At 39.6% G+C, this 19,726-nt stretch overlaps 1 protein-coding gene across 1 annotated transcript in view; it reads left to right on the top strand.

The window, feature by feature from the left end:
- The first annotated feature begins 586 nt into the window (after nt 1–586).
- Nucleotides 587–19,726, top strand: part of cnmd (chondromodulin) — a 29,232-nt gene continuing 10,092 nt past the window's right edge. Inside the window, exons 1-5 of the mRNA XM_039745305.1 lie at nt 587–779; nt 1,077–1,217; nt 7,004–7,144; nt 7,844–7,957; nt 12,037–12,190. Coding sequence (XP_039601239.1) covers nt 708–779; nt 1,077–1,217; nt 7,004–7,144; nt 7,844–7,957; nt 12,037–12,190 — 622 coding nt within the window. The 5' untranslated portion in view covers nt 587–707. The remainder of the gene's footprint in view (nt 780–1,076; nt 1,218–7,003; nt 7,145–7,843; nt 7,958–12,036; nt 12,191–19,726) is intronic.

Here is a 19,726-nt window from a genome sequence, read left to right as displayed (position 1 = left end):
AAGGAGGGTTCCAGTGTCTCCATTGAAAACTACCTGCACAAATCTGAAGTTTATTTTTGGCCTGGACATTGCCTATCTGTGTGGACTTTGTCTGTTTGTCTTGTGTATGTTTCTCCTCTGAATGCTTAGGTTTCCTTCTGCGTCTCACAGATATCTCACTAAATGGACACTGTATGAGTTAATATGTGTGCTAGCATGCTCTGTGTTGGATGGGAGCCCTATCTGTGCTTGGCTCCTGTCACGCAATTTTGCTGATCTTACACTACAATTTAATAGAACAAATTAGACGAATGGGTGTTTTCAGTAAAATCTAAAATCTTAAATATGGAATGGGATTGGATTCCAATATAGGCTGCAATTGAATATGAAATACCAAATATAGACCAATATATCAAAGTCTAAAAATGCCAATCACTTCTTCTCTGACAATCATGAAATGCTACCTTGTACTCTCTTCATCGTGTATTTAAAAATATTTAACAGGAAATGACGGCGGCCAACAGAGGAATGTGGCAGGTCCGTGTGCGCGCCGCCGTCCAAGCGGCCGCCAACGTGGACGAGAGCGCGCACTCTTGAAAATCTCGTCACACGGATGAGCGCGGCCGTGTGCGGTGGAGCATAGGAACTGCAAAGTAGACCAGAGCTGAGCAGAGAAGTGGCACAGTGGTAACCAACCAGTGCCTACAACTGTGAAGAACGAGAGAGCGATGGCAGATAGATCGGAGAAAGTGCCAATCGCTCTGGCGGGACCAGAAGATGTCGAGCAGTGTTTACCTCCCGTAAGTACCCCGTGCGTTACTATTACCTTTTAATGTAATCGATATGTCGGTTCAAAAGTTTTGGGAGAACAGTTACTTTGCTAGACACCGTATAACTTTGAACAGCGACTGATTGCTTTAAACTTTAACTCTTCGGTTAATTTCTTTATATACAAAGATTTTTTTTATTTAGTCAACTTTCCGCCTTTATCCTAATTCTATAAGATGCATGTTTATAGCATTTGTAATGCAGTGTAGCAAGTAGATTTTTAATTAATTGCAAAAAATAAGCACTTCGTCTCTGTTCCTTCGTTTCAGGCATACACTGCAATCCCGGTGAAGCCCACCTGCAGTAGCCGCCTACTCAAAATAGGAGCGGTGGTCCTCATTGCCGGAGCGCTTCTCCTTCTGTTTGGAGCCATCGGAGCTTTTTACTTCTGGAAAGTCAATGACAAGCACGTAAGACATTTCTGTTTCACTCTTCTTCTGTCTCTGAGTGACTGTGATTGACAGGTGCCTTGGTCTGCTGCGCTCTAAAGCTCCGCGGAATCTGCCGTCTAGTCTGACAGGCAGTATGTTCGTGGTCTGTTAGTTACCCTGGGATCGAGAGGTGAGAGGAGAAACTCTACCATGGAAAGTATACGAAACAACTCCAACTCCCCCACCCCCCTTTTTTCCATCCTCGGACGGTATTTACAGCTGAAGTGAGTACGAGAGGTGGCAGTGCGAGTCAGCCAGGAGCCTCGGAGCGGACTTCAGCACCGCACAAAGCGCCTTTATTTTCAGATAGGAAGCCATTCAGTTAAGTGGTTGGCAGGATGGACTTTCTGAATATATGCATTGATGGCAGATACAAACTCTGTTACCCTTTTATGGGATTTCTCATACCTGAGAGGTAAAATCTAGCTTACTTTAGAGAGCTTTTACTACAGTGTTCTTCAAGACACTAAAATAACTAAAAAGGGACTTGAGGGCTCGGAAGGCGAAAAATCGAAGGGGTTTTGGTGTGTTGAGCCACCGTCTTCTCATATATTTGAAAGAATGTTTGATGTATGCTGTCATTGGCCAGCCGCTTTTCGAAACGCATTATTAAATAAGGGCAAAACGTTAACAAATAAATAAATGATGCAGCTAAGCAAATATATAAATAAGGCTTCTTCAGTCTTTACATTAAGAAAAAAAATCCTTTTAACCAGTCAGACTATCCATCCATTATCCAACCCGCTATATCCTAACAAGGGGTCACGGGGGTCTGCTGGAGCCAATCCCAGCCAACACAGGCGCAAGGCGCAGGAACAAAACCCAGGCAGGGCGCCAACCCACCGCAGGACAAACACAGACACCAAGCACACACTTGGGATAATTTAGGATCGCCAATAAAACATATCAATTGACTGCAGGGCTATTTGTCTCCTTTGGTTGTAATCTTGCAACCGTATTGTTTATACTGACTTCTATTTCATTCTTTTAAACACTTTGTTGCTGCTTCATATGGCATCCAAGTGCAGAACTTCATGCGCAAGTACGCTCTTAAAAATAAAGGGGCAGAGTGGCCGTTCAGAGCATGTCTTAGGTGAACCAATTTTGGTTCCTAAAAGGCCCATTCACTTAAAGGATCCAGATAGAACCTTCATTTATTTATTTATTTATTATCCATACAGTAAATAACCATAAATAGATGGCAGCAGATTTGTAATAAGTCATAAATTTGAAAGGCCTCTTGCGTGTAATAGCACAGGCTAAATCCAGACTTTCTTACTGTCCTGCTAGGTAGCCTACCATACATCAGATTTCAGTATGGTTTTCTATAAGATCAAATGCCATATGCAGAGAACCCTTCCCAGAATGGAATTGTGCTTTGTTAAGCAATTGTTCCACAACAAACCCCACAACCCAGTAAAGAACCATGAAATGCCATTAAAGAACCATTATGTTTAAGAGTGTAGCATGGAGGTGCCAGTACTGCTCCGCACTTACACACGTTAGATCAGCTTGTATTTATCAAGTGACAACCTACAGGAAAAACTGATCTACCTGGTCAAAACCTACACAGACACGGGGAGAGTGCACACAGACAACAACCAGTCCAGGTTTTAATATACAGTATGTACAATCCATATTGATAGCAAGTAATTTTGCATGATTCCATAATTTTTACAGGTGTCTGGGAAACCAGAGTCGGTCACCATTAGACACAAAGCATAAGCCAACATTTGATGAGATGCAAGCCCATTCAGGACATAGTCACACACACAAACTCATATACACTCACTCTGGCCTAAGGAAGATGTGCCAAGTAATTTAGTCCACTCATCTTTGTGGTTGTAGGAAATGTGCAAACTCACTTCAATGCCAGGATATGATCTGCAATCCACAGGGACAGTAGCTGTGCGGGCCAGCAGTGATACAGACCACGCAACTCACTACCCAGGCCGCTAAAATCAAGTTAGGTTAAGCTGCAAACAAAGGAAACCAATACTCAACATTTCATTAAATTATCTGCTGCATTGTTCAAACTGGAATCTTATATCTGTACATTTCTTTTTTTTCACACTTAGCATTTTTTTTCTGCAAGAGCATTTATCTAAGTTTTGCTTCAACAGATTGCTAAGCAGATACAGAATTAATTATCTATCTATCTATCTATCTATCTATCTATCTATCTATCTATCTATCTATCTATCTATCTATCTATCTATCTGCACAAACACAATATATAATGAAAGAAGATCAAATTATTCGTCTAACTCTTCAGTGTCAGAGTCCAATAAATCACTACTGTGGCGTTACCAATGTCTTACATCTTCTTTTTTTTGAGATTACAAGAGACTTTCTCTCGCAGTCTGTTTGATGGATATGACCTTGTTCTTTGTTGCTCCACCACAGTGCACCTTTTCAGTGGTAGCTCCGCAGCCGCCTTTTCCCCAGACCTCTAGCATTAACCACATCAATCACATTCCCCATTCAAAACACATCATTTCACACTGCAGTGTCTCATTCTACATGAAGGTCCTTTTTAAGGGACACATGATTAGTGGTGGCTTTCCCTGCATTCTCTAATGAAACTGAGCAAAGGTCACAAACAGGAAATGCAAGTCAGAGCAAGTACACTTGCTTGTGGAATGTGTGGAGTTCGGCTTGAATTCAGTGACAGGCTCATAGCAAGGACTGCTATTTTTGTTGAGCTCTTCTGATTCTTGATTCTTTTGTTTAAGTATGTACTTCATTCTTAGAGCAGGAGTCTCTAAATCTGAAGGTACAAAACACCTGTCTAGATGGCTGCTCAAAAGGTTGTTGACTACTTCAAATATTTAAGATCCATAAAACTTCAATACAAGCATGGCTTGTATAAGGTAACTAATAATAATAATAAAAATAATAATAATAGCTGGCACAGTTGAGTAATTGTTTGCATTTCTGTATCAGTACTCCAGAGTCCTGAATTCATGGTGCCATCGTATAATAATAATAATAATCTTCTTTCAGCTGTTCCCATTAGGTTTTGCCACTGCAGATCATCTGATAACAATAATAATACTATAGTAATAATAATAATAATAATAATAACAATTATTATTATTATTATTATTATTATTATTATTATTATTATTATTATCTGCAATGGACTGACGCCCTCTCCAGGGTTTGTGCCAACCTTGCACCTTATGCTAACTGGGATTGGCTCCAGCACATACACACAACCCTGGTCTGCATCAAGCTGGTTAGAAAATGACATTAAATAATAATAATAATAATCTTCTTTCAGCTGTTCCCATTACGTTTTGTCACAGCAGATCATATAATAATAATCATAATACTACAGTAATAATAATAATATAATAATAATAATTATTATTATTATTATTATCTGCAATGGACTCACACCCTCTCCAGGGTTTGTTCCTACCTTGCACCTTATGCTAACTGAAATTGGCTCCAGCACGTACACACAACTCTTGTCTGGATGAAGCGGGTTAGAAAATGATAATAATAATAAATAATAATAATAATAATAATGTTATTATTATACATTATGCCACAATGGTATAATGGTTAATGCTGCTGTCTTACAGCTTCGGAGTTTTGAGTTGAAACAGTATACCCCGATTGTTTACTGTGTCTACATGTTCTTCAAATATCTGTGGATTTTTTTACACATCACAAAGGCATTCACCGTAGGTTAACTGGAGATTGTACATTGGCTCCATGTACGTATAGGAGTTTATGTGAGTGGGCCGTGCAATGGGCTGGTGCCTCTTTCAGGGCTCATTCCTACCTTGCACTCGATACTGCTAGAATAGACCCATTACCCCTGTGACTGTGCATTACATTAAAAGGTTTTGAGAATGTAATATTATCCGGTCTAAAAAGTTACATTTTTCAATTTTTAGAGGGTTATTCCACAGGAGAACAGCACAGTGGTGTAGTGGTAGCGTCCTAGTTTCAAGGCTTCTGCATGGTCATTGTCTTTGTGTATTATGCATATTCTTTCAAGGTCTAAGGGGACCTTTACTCCCACATCCCTAAATGGCCCAGTGTGTCTGAGTGGGCTCTGCAATGGACTGGCCCTCTGTCCTGGATTGGTTCCTGCCTTTCTCCTGTAGCTACTGGAATAGGCTATGGATACCTGAGACCCTGACCTGTATAGGTGGGTTTGTTATATTAGGTGTCTTCAGCAGATGTTAACCTCCAGTTTTACAATATGCTGTTCTTTATTTTTAAAGTTGAAGCATGTGTTCCATTCCTGGTGCTGACAGAACATCATAGCTGTTCACAATCAAATCACTTCAAGTTATCTGTCTCAGTAGGGGAATTTGCTTTTTCAGCAGATTTCAAAGAGAGAGCACAACATAATATTAAAACACAGCAACAAAGAACTTTGCCAGCATAAATATATTTTGTACAAATAAATAAATATAAAACAGAAAATAATACTTAACATCAGATCTTCCATATAACATAGAAAAATTAAACTAGCATTAAGACTTGACTAGTGATTGTTACAAAAAATGAACGTATTAGCCTGTGGATGTCAATTAAAGCAACACTTTTTTAGAAGATTAAGAGCAGTTGGGATAAAGATGTGTTTGAACCAGGAACCAGTTATATATTTATTTGGTAGTATTAATTAAGAATGGAATCATGAAGTAAATAACACAATTATCATGATAGATAGATAGATAGATAGATAGATAGATAGATAGATAGATAGATAGATAGATAGATAGATAGATAGATAGATAGAATTTTATTTGCTGTTTTTTTTTTTGTTTTTAGCTTTTACAAAATCAGAAAAATGTATACATTACTAATGACAGACCTATAAAATTTTTAATTTTTAAAGCCCCAGCTGAAAATTGTGCAGGAGTAGGTCAGACATGTGAACTAATTAAGAACAACACAACATAAAATACATACATATACATATAACATATACATATAACACAATAAAAAATGTTACAATGAGGACTCAAACAACAATGCAGCTATGTGGAATCATACGCACTACCATCTGTGCTATTATGCAACCACCATAGTCTGACATTAAGATTGCCCTTTATGCCTATGAGTAATGTGAAATGTCATCAAGGTTTTCTCTGCTTTGTTTTTCACCATTGAATTAACTTTTTAGTGACGTTTGATGTTTCTGGGTTTCAGGGCCATTGCTGTTTCTCTTTAGATTGTTTACAAATAAAGAATAATTTCTGTAAGTCAGCCAGTAAGTAAATATATACAGATAACAACATTCTTGACCCAATTCAGGGTTATAGTCAGAGTGCAGCCTATCTGAGGAACACTGAACATAAGGCAGCAAGCAATCCCGGACAAGGCACATGCAAGCCACACTAACCAATGGTCACTTTCAAATTCCAAATCAACCAAATCTACACACACACATATATATATATATATATATATATATATATATATATATATATATATATATATATATATATATATATATATATATATATATATATATATATGTGTGTGTGTGTGTGTGTGTGTGTTTTTTTTTGCAGATATATAGAAGCCAACATACCCAGGAAAAACCCATCCCTACAAACACCAGGAGACTCCACATGGACTGCAATACTTATCTAATAATTCCTTATTTAAAAGTGCATGTTGTGTTTATTTTTTTACTTTTCCCATAACTTTCCAATAATCACTAGAACTACAATATGAGTCATAAACATATTCTTCTAATTGTAAAGTAAATCCTTTTTGTTTTTTTTTAATAGGTGTATAATGTCCATTACAGTATGAGCATCAATGGGCAAGTGGAAGAAGGTTCGATGGAGATTGATGCCCAGAACAACATGGAGACTTTTAAAACAGGAAGTGGAAGCGAGGAAGCCGTTGAAGTCCATGACTTTCACATTGTAAGACTGACATATTGATTAGATTATCTAGTGCTTTTCTACTGGTGAACCAACTCTATAAGCTCTTATCCGGTACATTACAATGTAACTCTATACAGGATGGATATTTTCGCTCAGTGTAAACCTTGGTAGGTGTAGTGGTGTAGCCATACTACTTAGCCACAAGACTACTCTGCTTGTGAGCCAGCATTGAGGAAGGTGCCAGTAGTAGTAGTAGTAGATGTATTGTCACGTGCCCATAGTACAATGAAGATCTTACCTGCATGTTCAACTGCCATGCAACCAGTCACCACTGTCCGGCACCAAGTATTACAAATACAGAACTCAATTTTCAAAACAAAATACCTAAATCAGCTTCCCTGATGTACTCCTTTATTGCACCCTGGTATAGTTCCTACTCAGTCCAGGGTACAAAGCTTTGTTGAAGAATCTTTGCTACACTTAAATATGTTCTTCTCAAACTCCTTATTTTCTCCTTCAAACTGCTTAATAGATGTTTTCTCCCAACCTCAAGTGTTCACTGCTCAATGTTTTCTCACTAAATGATATAAGGATACATTAATTATAAACACACCTCAGGTAGGAAGAAGATTGATTATGAGGTGGCATAAGCTCCGTTAAGCTACTAGCAGCCCAGCGCAGTTGTGCTTGAAGGCTATGCCAACTTTTGATCCTACAATGCTTTTTTTTTGTTTTAAGGGAATCACAGGCATTCGTTTCGCCGGAGGAGAGAAGTGTTACATTAAAGCTCAAGCCAAAGCGCATCTCCCCACTGTTGAAAGTCTGAACAAAGAGTCTCTGTCCTTTGATCTGGTATGTGTATTTGGCTATTCTGCCATTCTTTCTGCTGAGCTGCCTTTAAATACTTTGTGCTAACAGGTTGTTCAATCAGCAGCAGGGTTTTTAGGGAGAAGCCAATTAAAAACTCATCTCTGACATTATACATGTGATAGCATGTCCTAGTTTTTTTTGTTTTGTTTTTTTTGCCCTGAATTTAGCTTTCATGTTTTCTTTTATTTCCCTTCCTCAAAGTATACATTTATTTTTAGGCATCAAATCCCTTCATTCTTTTGATTTTGTGTTCATATTCATCGCCCCACAGACAGAGCTCCACTATCAAGGGACTTAGTAGGGGCAGCTGCTGGATTCTCCACAATGACCAATTAGCAATGCCAGCTTTTGTGCTGCAGGCTCTGCTTCATAAAAACAAGCCACTGAAATTTTTTACTCTCGTGAGGCGTTTCTTACATTTCTGGCCAATTTCTGCCCCAATAGTCTAGTTTCACAGCCGGTTCACAGCTGGGCACATTTTGTGCACAAATCATAGGGGTTGCAGGATGGCTTTTGTGCAATCTATAAATTGCTTAAACAATATTGGAATTAATGACTGATGAGCCTTAATAACCTACTCTGTGAAAGCAGTACATTTTCTCAAAATTAGACATAGGAGAGATGCACGAGCAGTTGATATAACAATCCTTCTATTTTTTTTAAACCTGCTTGTCCAGTATGAGGTCATAAGAAGCCAGTTCTGGGGCTTCATTTATAAAACTTTGAATGTATTTGAGCATGAAAATATTTGCACGTAAAAAAAAAAAAAACACAAGAAAATGCATAAACCAAAAAAAAAAAAGATTTATGAAACCTGGTATACTCACATTTCTATAAAATATACCCTTTATAAAACACAATTAACCTGCCTATGTGAACAAGCTTCAAATGCCTCCCTGAAACATCCATATATGGAGCATGCTAATCAACCTCATACAATCACAGTGCTGCGGAACTTCATTGGCTGATGGAGCCGCCTCCCACTTAACGCATTGAGATGCTCTGCAACTGAGAGCACAAGGTCATGTGCTGCATTATAGCGCCTCCCCTCTGTGGTCTGAGGGTCAGGGAAAGGTGTAAGGCACCGGGATCTAAGCGGGTAGCATCTATACCCTGGCACATGTAATGACATGGTTACTGTTACAATAAGTAGTACAGGCCATAAAAAAAAACTGAAGGTTCAGCCAGTTACCTTACCAATAAGTCAGCCACCATGCACAGCATCATCACATCTGTCAAAGCTACTTTGACACAAAATAAATTAATCACGGGTTGACCCAGGTCATCGAGACACAATATTTTCCAGTCACATCTTGGATGACTTCTGCATTAATGTAATTTAATTGGTCATGGTTAACAAACGCAGCTTCATTTTTACTGGGTGCCCTTATTGTAATGTGAGTGTAGAAAATTATATTAGGAGAAGCAAACACTGCTGCAAGTTGCCTTCTTATGTTGTCAAAAATATGTTATGCACCCACACCACATGAAACCTGGAGATAACCTTGTCAGTCAGTTAATGGCTACCAGCAGAGCAGGCATGACAGAATGAAGCTTGGCTGAGATACTCCTGAGGTATTCCCTAAGAAGTGACAACCATTAGCTGGTATAAACTAACAAATAACCTGAAAAAGCACTAGGAACTCAAATGGAGTCTAGACGTCATAGTCTTCATTTTTGAGGTATAATATGTTTATAACATCAACACACATATAGTATTATATAGTGTGGAACGTGACCTGGACACAGACAGGCGGACACCGATGGTTCAAACACCCATACACGTTTATTATACATAATCATTTACAGAGTGCCACACACAACACAAAAGTCCCCAAAAGTCTCACACTCAATGCCTCTTTCTCTTCAGGCTGCCTTCACTCCTCTCCTCCATGACCTCGTCTTTCTTCCACCCAACTCAAGCCCACGAATGGAGGGAGGCGGCACCTTTTATCTACACATGGACAAGCTCCAGGTGCTTCCTGATATACCTCCGCCGACACTCCCCAGTGTGGCGGACGTACCGGCTGCGCACCCAGAAGCACTCCAGGTGTCCCAGGGCTCCTCAGGCATTCGAGTGCCCCCTGGTGGTGACCACAGGCCCCTACAGGGTTGAGTTTCCAAGCTCTGTACCTGTGGTCCCCATAGCCACCAGGACGGTCGCCCCCACATGGTCTGGGGGAGGTGTAAGCCCTCCTCCGGTCCTCCGGGGTCTCCCGGCTGGGTCGCTCCCCCAAGCCACCTGTGACAATACACATTGGTGATATGAATTATTTTGCATGTAAGTCGTCATTTAGCTGGTTTGGTTGCATTTCCCTACTTGATCAAGGGCATCATGAATTCCCAGTTTCTTCAAAATGGTGCATATGTATGGGTCAGAGTTGTCATAAATATACACGTTCCCTTGTCAAGTTGTCTTTTTTAAATCCTGATGGTTTCATGGGAAGTTGCATACACACATTTTGTGCCTCTTTTGGTGTGTAAGCAACTTTACTAAGGACACACCTGAACAGGGCATCAATCCTGGGCCAATTAGAAGCTGCCAATTAACCTGACACCAAACTTTGGGATGTGTGAAGATAACACATGCAGACATGTAGAGAACATTCAAACTCGGATTGGAACTCAGTGTAGTGGAAGTATAAGGCAGAAGCAGCAATTACACTGACAATCCTTGAAATATCTTCATTACATACTACAAATAAAAAGTTCTCAACCCCTTGAAGGTTTTCACTTTTTTTGTTATACAACATTAAATCATAGTGGATTTAATTTGGCCTTTAGACATTGATCAGCAGAAAACCACCTTTTAATGTCAAGGTGAAAACAGATCTCTGCAAAGTGTTCTAAATTAATTACAAATATAGAACACAAAATACTTGATCTCATAAGTATTCACCCCTTTAATATGACATACCTAAATCATAATTGGTGCAGCCAATTGATCTTAAAAGTCACAGAATTATTTAAATTGCGATCAATTGTCTGCATGCCAGGGGTTTCAGCTGATCGTAGTATAAATGCAATTTATCTGGAAGATACAACTTGTGGTTAGTCAGTATCATGGCTTAATCTACACAATGAAGCCAAAACAACACTCCAAGCAACTATGTGAAAACATGATTGAAAGGTACAAGTCAAGAGCAGACAACAAAATATCCAAGTCGCTGAAAATCCCTTGGAGGCCAGCTAAATCAGCCATTAAGAAATGGAAAGTGTATGGAACAGTTGTGAATCTGCCTGGAGCAGGCCACTGAAACTCAGCAATCATGGAAGAAGATGACTGGTGAGGGAGACCACCAAGAGTCTTATGAGTTACAAGCTACACAGGCTAAGACTGGATAGACAGTGCAGACAGGAACTGTTGCCTGGGTGCTTCACCAGTTACAGTTTTATGGGAGAGTGGCATAGAGAAAAACAAAAACATAGGACATTTCGGTTAGAGTTTGCCAGAAGGCTCAAGGGAGACTCTGATGTCAGTTGGAAGAAGGCTCTGTTATCTGATGAGACCACAATTGATCTTTTAGGCCATCAGACTAAACGCCATGTTTGGCATAAGCCAAATACCGCTCATTATCACAGATACAACATTCCCACCATGAGGCATGGTGTTGGTGGCATCATGCTGTGAGGAAGTTTATTTAAAAGAAACTCTGCAAGACTTGTGGCGTATACAGGGTAAAACAATTGCAGCAAAACACAGGCAAATCCTGCAGGAAAATTTCATGTAGTCTGCAAGAAACATGAATCTTGGGAGATATATAGTTTCATTTACATGGGCCTAAATGTCTGCCTAGTCACTGATTCTGGGGGTTTCTTCCAGGTACTTCAAAATCCTTCCACATCTCATCTCTGTGTTAGTAAATGTGAATTTGTAAGAGGCTACTTCCAATCCACAATTGCTTCCTGACATGCAATTGGTGTTTCCAAAAAGCCTCAAGCGTCCACTGTCCCTGAAATGGGTTATGAAATTCAATAGACTGATGATTACCACAACCTTCAGACAAACATGCTGAAAAATTAGTCACTGCATTGTTCTGATTGTTTTCTTTATTTGCCAGGAAGATGAAATAATGCCAGCGAAATTCGATGAAGAGTCACTAATATGGGTGGCCACAGAACAGCCGGTGAAAGATAACAGTTTCCTGAGCAATAAAATCCTAGACCTCTGTGGGGACCTTCCAATCTTCTGGCTTCGTCCAACATATCCAAAAGGTACAGGATGAGTATTGTTGCTTTCTCAGTTAAAAGTATGACTTTGAAATTGAAATATTTCTAGTCTTCTGTCACTAAAGTGTCGAAGTCCTACTCAGGGCAAACAAATTCTTCTGTTTAGATACATTAAACTCCAGTCCAGCTACCACCATATATGAGGGGGGTCCCTGTGGAAACACTGAAAATCTCACAAATCCCTGCAAATAAATTTAAATTATTATAATGTTACAAATCATTCAGACTAGCTTTGCAATGAAGTATTGTAGCAGATGGCTCTTCCCTGGCGTAGTGTGATGGCAGCAATCTGTGAATGTGTCACAAGCTGGGTGGGTCTAGGGGTTTGTCAGGCAGGGAAGAGAAGAGAGGCATGTCCTGCGACAAGCTTCAATAGGATTCAGAAAGAGAACCAAGATTTCCAGAGGAAAAGGCATAAATAGTAGCCTTATGAAGTCATTAGTGCTTTCTTTGATCTCAATGATTTTAAAGAGTGTGACCGGCTTTTTGTAGGGGAACATGGCATCACCCTCAAAATGCAATGCTTCTGCCTTCCATGCTGGTCTGTGGCAGGATGGTGAACTCTTTCACAGTATGCACTTACCTTAATCTGCATGATGACATAGCCATTTACTATCGCACGTGTATGTGTAATGAAAACTGTCAAATCGGAGTAATGCTGGTCAGAAGTACAAGGCCATAGGCCTTTGTTTTGGATTGCATATCCATTTATGATGTAATTTGCCTAATGTAGATATGTAGATACTAAGTGATTGCAGTCGCTCCTCCAGATTTGCAAATTTGACATTTGTTATTTAAGGTAATTACGAGTTGGTCATAATCAGTTAATTAGGAATATATTTGGACCTTGATGAAGCATTTCGGAATCTCACAGATGATGTGTAAGTCAAAAATATATAAACAAAACTAAAAATAATTGTTAGCACCAAGGTTATTATAGTTAATGAAAACTAAAATCAAAACTGAAACTATTATTAAAAAAACATTTTCATAAACTGAAATAAAATAATTAACAAAACCGAAATGAAAAACTAAAACTAAACGAAACTATTAAAGTAGCTGGAAAGACTAACTGAAATAAAATAATAATTTACTAAAAATAATTTTAGATTTCATTTTCGAATGACTGCGTTGGGCTGGCACCCTGCCCAGGGTTTGTTTCCTGCCTTCCGCCCTGTGTTGGCTGGGATTGGCTCCAGCAGACCCCCGTGACCCTGTAGTTAGGATATAGCAGGTTGGATAATGGATGGATGGATTTTTGAATTAATATTCTTGCCATTACTTTTTAACACTTTTAACTTTTAACTCTAAAACTGAAAGTCATCCACCATGAGTCGTCCGCACATATTTATCCAGTGATTTTCATGGTCACACCCGTCAGAACACAGTAGATTCTGTTTTCTAATTTTTTATATCTTTTCAGGCCTGCAGGTGGCAAAATTTTGTCTATAAATTGTTTGTACCTGAGATGGAATCAGAGATCAATATGGCTGGTTGAAAAAAAGCCCAATATTTGACATTTTTGAATGCAATGTTGAAGGCATTCATTATAAGCACATTGTCGTTGGAGCAGGATATTGTTGTGTTCAGTTATAGTTTCTGCTAGAACACTAGGAGGAGTTTTTAAAAAATGTGTTACCTGTTAAAAGGATAGCAAAGGAATCTTGAATAAAAGAATGTTCTTCTTGATTGGAGATCAGTGAGTGCCTGTCGTAAAATAAAGAAGTTAACGTTCTGAGTTATCCATGGCTGGCTAATTATTTTACCCTGCTCTGGTCACAACAGATATGTTGTTTGCTGTAGACATTTAGAGCAAAAAACCTCACACCTTAAAATTCACCTAAATTTCATTACAAATCGGCCCATTCTGGGCAATTAAAGCAAAAGAAAAAAAAAGTGCCAACAGTCAGCTCAGATTTGTTCAGCACAAATGATGTAGAAAATATTTAAAAAATTGTAAAATTGTGTAAAATTGTTCATATTCAGTACCTGGTTTTGATCATGTTTGTTTTTATCAGACAAAAACAAAACTAAATAGTAAACTGTGTCAAGTAGTGTAGTAAGCTTCCACTGACATTAAACTCATATTATACCCAAACCCATTAAGTGTACAGTTCTGTGTCATTGTGACAAAAACTAAACTCCATAGTAGCTCTTTAACCATACCATAATTACTAAAACTAAAACTGAAACTAATATATATAAAAATAGAATAGAAATATTTTTGTAAAATAAAAACTAAATTAAAACTAAAAATACACAATGAAGGAAACTAAAACTAAACTGAATTTCCAAATAAGGTCAGAAAAAATATAGAAATAAAAACTAATATAAAAAGGCAAAACTATAATAACCTTGGTTAGCACATATAATTATATATTATATATACTGTAAACGTCTACACGTGTAAGTGTATGTATCTGTTTGTCCGGCCCAGAAGTGTAGGCTAGAGCCGGCAAGGTGGCCCCAAGTTAACGAGTCGGAAGAAGAAAGAGGTACGAGGCTACAGCATCCATCACCAAAGTGAGAGCGCCGAGGAAAGACAAACTTGCTTAGCCACTAATACACAAGTGAGGCGAACACATCCGCAAAACGAAACTTCCGAAGAGAGAGATACTTGCTTAGCCGCTGATAGGCAAAGGGGGCAAGTATGTCCGCAAAATGAAACTGCCGACTCTGCATTTCAATTTACTTTCTGATGATTTCAGATTTTTTACAGCACAGGCTTACACAGCTAGTAATATATAAATATTAATGTTCTTTAATATTCATTAGTGTAAGTGTAATATATTGTTGGAATTAAAAGTTATTTTTGGTAAAAAAAAGTTCTGAGGGATCTATGCCAGCTACCTTCTGCCTTCACTGCTCCCTTAGTTATTCAGCAGGTTCAGACATCTCCCAGGTGAAGCTCTCTCATTCTCCCTCTCATGCCTCTACTGGAAGCCTATACAGAGCTTTAGCCATCCTTCTAGGTGTTCACCTTTCGCAACCTTGAGCTCACACTCACTCGCTTGCCTACATCTCTCTTTCCTCCTTCCCGATTTCTTTTTCTCCTTTTTTACCTGCAGGTCAGGTCAGGTTGGGGAGCATGCACTGGTACAGCGCGTTGCCGAACCCACTACATGACAAAACAGCTCGAGATCCTGGTTGGTTACCTGCCCCTCTCAGTTTTTATTCATGCAACCAACCCCAGGTTACCCTGTGCAATCGCCATGCTGTTAAATGGCATTCAACCCTTTAAGGCAAGTGTACATGTAAATCTGCCCCAGTTAACCAGAGGGGTAAGTGTAAAAAAAAAAAAAAAACTAAAAGCAATTAGGCACATTAAAACACAAAAATATCCTGCTGCAACCTACCCCATCACAGTTAGAGATGCCATAATATTATTTGTGAATTTTCACATTTGTGGGGTCTAAACATTGCAAATGTGAAGGGGGTATTGTATATTCAATAGATATAGACCAATCTGCACTGGAGAACGAATGGGACCCTCTGATTATCAAAGTGTATTTTGCCTAATGCCTCTTGCCCATCCATTTCGTGAACCAACCTTGCCCAATTCTGAGTCTAACTGTAGTTGATGCAACCTATCGATAGAAACCTCTAAGATTTTTAATTTGTTCACTTATTTACTGCTTGTCTTCAATCACTTCATGCAAAGATATGTTTCAAAAACACGCTGACATTTCAGCAGAAAGCCAATATGGATTTCTGCCAAAAGATTTTTTTATGTTAAAGCCAAAGTCACATTGCATGACTTCTAGTCGTGGAGTATGTCAGACTTGCCCAGTGCAAGGGGAAATGGTCTTTTACCATGACCTTTGGGGCTCAGAGTGCAGGGTCAGCAATTGTACAGCGCCACTGGAGCAAATTTCAGGTTAAGGGCCTGATGGAGTAGGGGATGCCTTCTGGCAGTAGCAGAATTTGAACCAGCAACTTTCTAGATACCAGCACAGATCCTTAGCCTCAGAGCCACCACTCTACTCATGTAAATGAAGGTTATGGTCTGAAAATCGCTAGAAAAGCCATGTAATGTGATTGGTGATTCCAAATAAGCCTTGTGTGATTGTGGGTGTGGGTGTGTGCATGAGAGGGCCCTATAATGGACTGGCATCCTGTCCAGGGCAGTTTCCTTCCTTACACCTAACACTGCTAGAATAGGCTCCCAGCCTATTATTCTTTATTGGATTAAGTAGAATTGAAAGTGTTATGTTATGATTTGTACAGTGATACAAAGCCTAAAAGTTTAATTCCGTAAAAATCTTATACAAGGAAAATGCAATGGTAATTTAGTAACAAAAAAGTTATTTAATCTTCCTAGTGATGGATGTCATTGAAAATGTACTACCTTCATATCAAAGGATCTGCCACAGGGTTTTAAACAGTATTTGAAGATCAGTAGCTTCTTAAAGCATGGTGGCAGGCAGCACTCATAACTAAAATAACCTGTCACAAACTTGATACAGAGACATAGAAAGGTTTGGGGCAGCCACGCGTGTAATTTGGTATCCTGGCTGCAAAGTCGAAAAAAAAAAGGTATACAGCACTGATGTGCACAAAACCGAGTCCAAAACAGGACTGAGGGAATAGGGAAAAGGTGGAGGCTTTTAAAGGGGAAGACTGGAAGTGAGATCAAAGGGGTCGGGCTCGTGAGTGTCTTCAACCATAGGTTTGAGCCCGGACGTGACATCACAGGGGTCCGAGCCAGCAAAGACTCCTTCCATAGGCTCAGTAAGTGACATCAAGAGGACCAGATGGAATCTCCCTGGATGGTCTGCAGGAAAGGGAGAAAAAGAGTCAGTGCACTCTGCCACATCCCGGTATGACTCGGAACTGCCCTTCTTCAAGCCCTTTAGCTGCCTCCCATGCGCACGTGGGTGATAAACCTAATTTCAGATATCTCTCTATTATAAAAAAAATCTTGGAAAGGAAAAATCAGGGCAATGAGACGTGATCTTTTCGGAAGTTCTTGGAAGACACTTAAAAGACCCCCAAGACCAAAGAGACTGGCCACAGAGAATCTCGTGGGGACCATAAACATGAGACTTGGTGCCAAGAGACTGTCCCAGGATTAACAAATCACAGGGACAAACATTAGAAAAAGTCGGATTATTTATTAGAGAAAAAGAAACAATATTCACTCACGGGCAGTTATATGTTGCGTTGTCACAATGTATCTCCAGAAACGGAATCAAAATTCAATGTGATCCTGAAGAAAAGGTAATTTCAAATATTGTTTTTAATGAAGCTTGTAAAAGTGAAACAATTCCAAAGAAAAAAACAGCTTTTAAAATTGTATATCCGATTAACCAAACACAGGGGTTGGCAAGCAAAGCTGTTGTTAAAAAAAAAGAAAACATTTAACTCCTGATATAAGAAATGAATAATTGGGATGTGTAGGTCAGGTAAGATTTGGGAGCATGCCCTGGTATAGCGCATTGCCCCACAAAGCACACGACGATGCAGCTCAGGATCCTGGTTTGCAACCCCCCAGGCAGATACGCAGTCCAGTCCCACACTCTGGAAATGACCATCTATCCACTGTATCCAGGTATTACGTGGGCATCCCCTTGGCTTGGTCCAGCCACTCGGGTCCTCAGCAATAAGGATCCTGCAAGCCGGATCACCCTCAGGGAATCGCGACACATGGCCATAGTGCCATAACTGACGGTCCCTCACAATGCAGGTAATGTGCCTTATTAGGGACTCTGTGAGCAACCACTCAATTGATACAAAGTCAAACAAGCGGTACCCAAGGATTCTCTGAAGAGACACAGTACCAAAGGAGTCTAGTAATCATCTCAGGTCACTGGAAAAGCATCCATGTCTCGCAACCATATAGCAAAACTGGAAGCACCAGGACTGTAAATACTTGGACCTTCATTCTTTTACATAGATATCGGGAGCGCCACACACCCCTTTCCAGTGACCTCATGACCCCCCATGCTCTCCTAATCCATCTACTGATTTCATAGGAAGAGTCACCAGAGACATGAATGTCACTGCCGAGGTAGGTAAGCCTCTCAACAAGGTCAGCACTCTCTCCGCAGACAGACACACTGCTGATGGCTGTGCCCAAGGGATCATTAAAGGCCTGGATCTTGGTTTTTATCCAGGACACTCGCAAGCCCAGACACTTAGACTCCTCGCTCTGTCTCTCGAGTGCCCTGATCAGAGCCTCCATTGACTCCACAAAGATCATAGCATTGTCAGCAAAGTCAAGATCCGTGAATCTTTCTTCACCAACATATGCCCCACAGCCACTGGACCCCATGACTTTGCCCAACACCCAGTCCATACAAGCATTGAACAGAGTAGGAGTAAGAACACACCCCTGACAAACCCCAGAATTGACTGGGAAAAACTCAAAGGTTGAAAATTAAGCTTTTCATATATTGTGTACTAAGAACCGCTTTGTCAAATGTAAGGATAACTACAGCTGTAGGCAGCCATTTTTTATGTAATGGAACACAACATTTCCAAGGATGTTTGTGTGAGACTAAACTCCAAGCTGGTACCTGTGTCTATGGAAGTATGTGTGTGTGTGTGTGTGTGTATGTATGTGTGCAGGTGGTTTATTTGAAGGACTGGATTCTGTCCAAGATTGGTTCCTACTTTGTACCTAGTATTTCTATGAATGGCTGCACTTATCATTGGCCAGGAACTGGATTAGGTGAGCTTGAGAATGTTATATTATTTTACAGTTGTGGCTTTTCTTTTAAAAGCATAATAGAAATGCGTAATTTAAATTTATTGTAGTAGTCCACTTGTTAATCAGAAGCATAGTAATATTATTATGCACAATATTGAAGTATTGTAGTTTTAAACAAAATGCCAAGATCCTTCAAATCTTTCTCTTAGTATGTAGGGTCATTTCCTGCCATAAGCAATCTAAGCAACTGCTTAGGGCATTTCAGACATGCCACATAGAGAAAACAGTGTAGACACCCAAAAAGACTAGGAACGGCCCTGCTCTTATGGTCCATTTATTGAATTTCACCACCCACCTTTTCCATAAATTGGCCAGCCTTGTATGCCAGGAAAATTTAGAGAGTCATCAAATAAGCTAACTTGCACATCTTTGGGGTGTGGGACAAACCCCTCACAGATCCCCCAGAAGGGGTCTTAACCTCCTTTGCGTTATGTTTATCTCAAGAAAAATGAGGCAAAAAATGTTGAATTTTTTTCAACAAGTAAAAAAATATTATGATGTGTAAAAGAAACGGTACCGAAACGTCAACATAAATATAGGAGGAAAGGTATGTCTAGTGTCCACGGCTGTACTGATGCAGATTTAGTACATGTCGTTTATGTTATATGAGACAGTCAACTATGCACAGCCTAACGTCACAATATGGTATGTTTCTTTGCAAACTTTTCTTATTTTTTCTGTTTCTTGTGCGAGAGAGGGTAAATTATCAGTGCCTGATCCACATGATCGACATGCTGATTGTGTTATTGTAGGCTACCACTGTACAAGGCTTAGTGACTTCCACATTTACCTTGACATGAACATTGACA

This window comes from Polypterus senegalus, chromosome 2 (assembly GCF_016835505.1).
Source record: "Polypterus senegalus isolate Bchr_013 chromosome 2, ASM1683550v1, whole genome shotgun sequence".
NCBI lineage: Eukaryota > Metazoa > Chordata > Cladistia > Polypteriformes > Polypteridae > Polypterus > Polypterus senegalus.
This window is presented reverse-complemented; position numbering and strand designations above follow the sequence as displayed.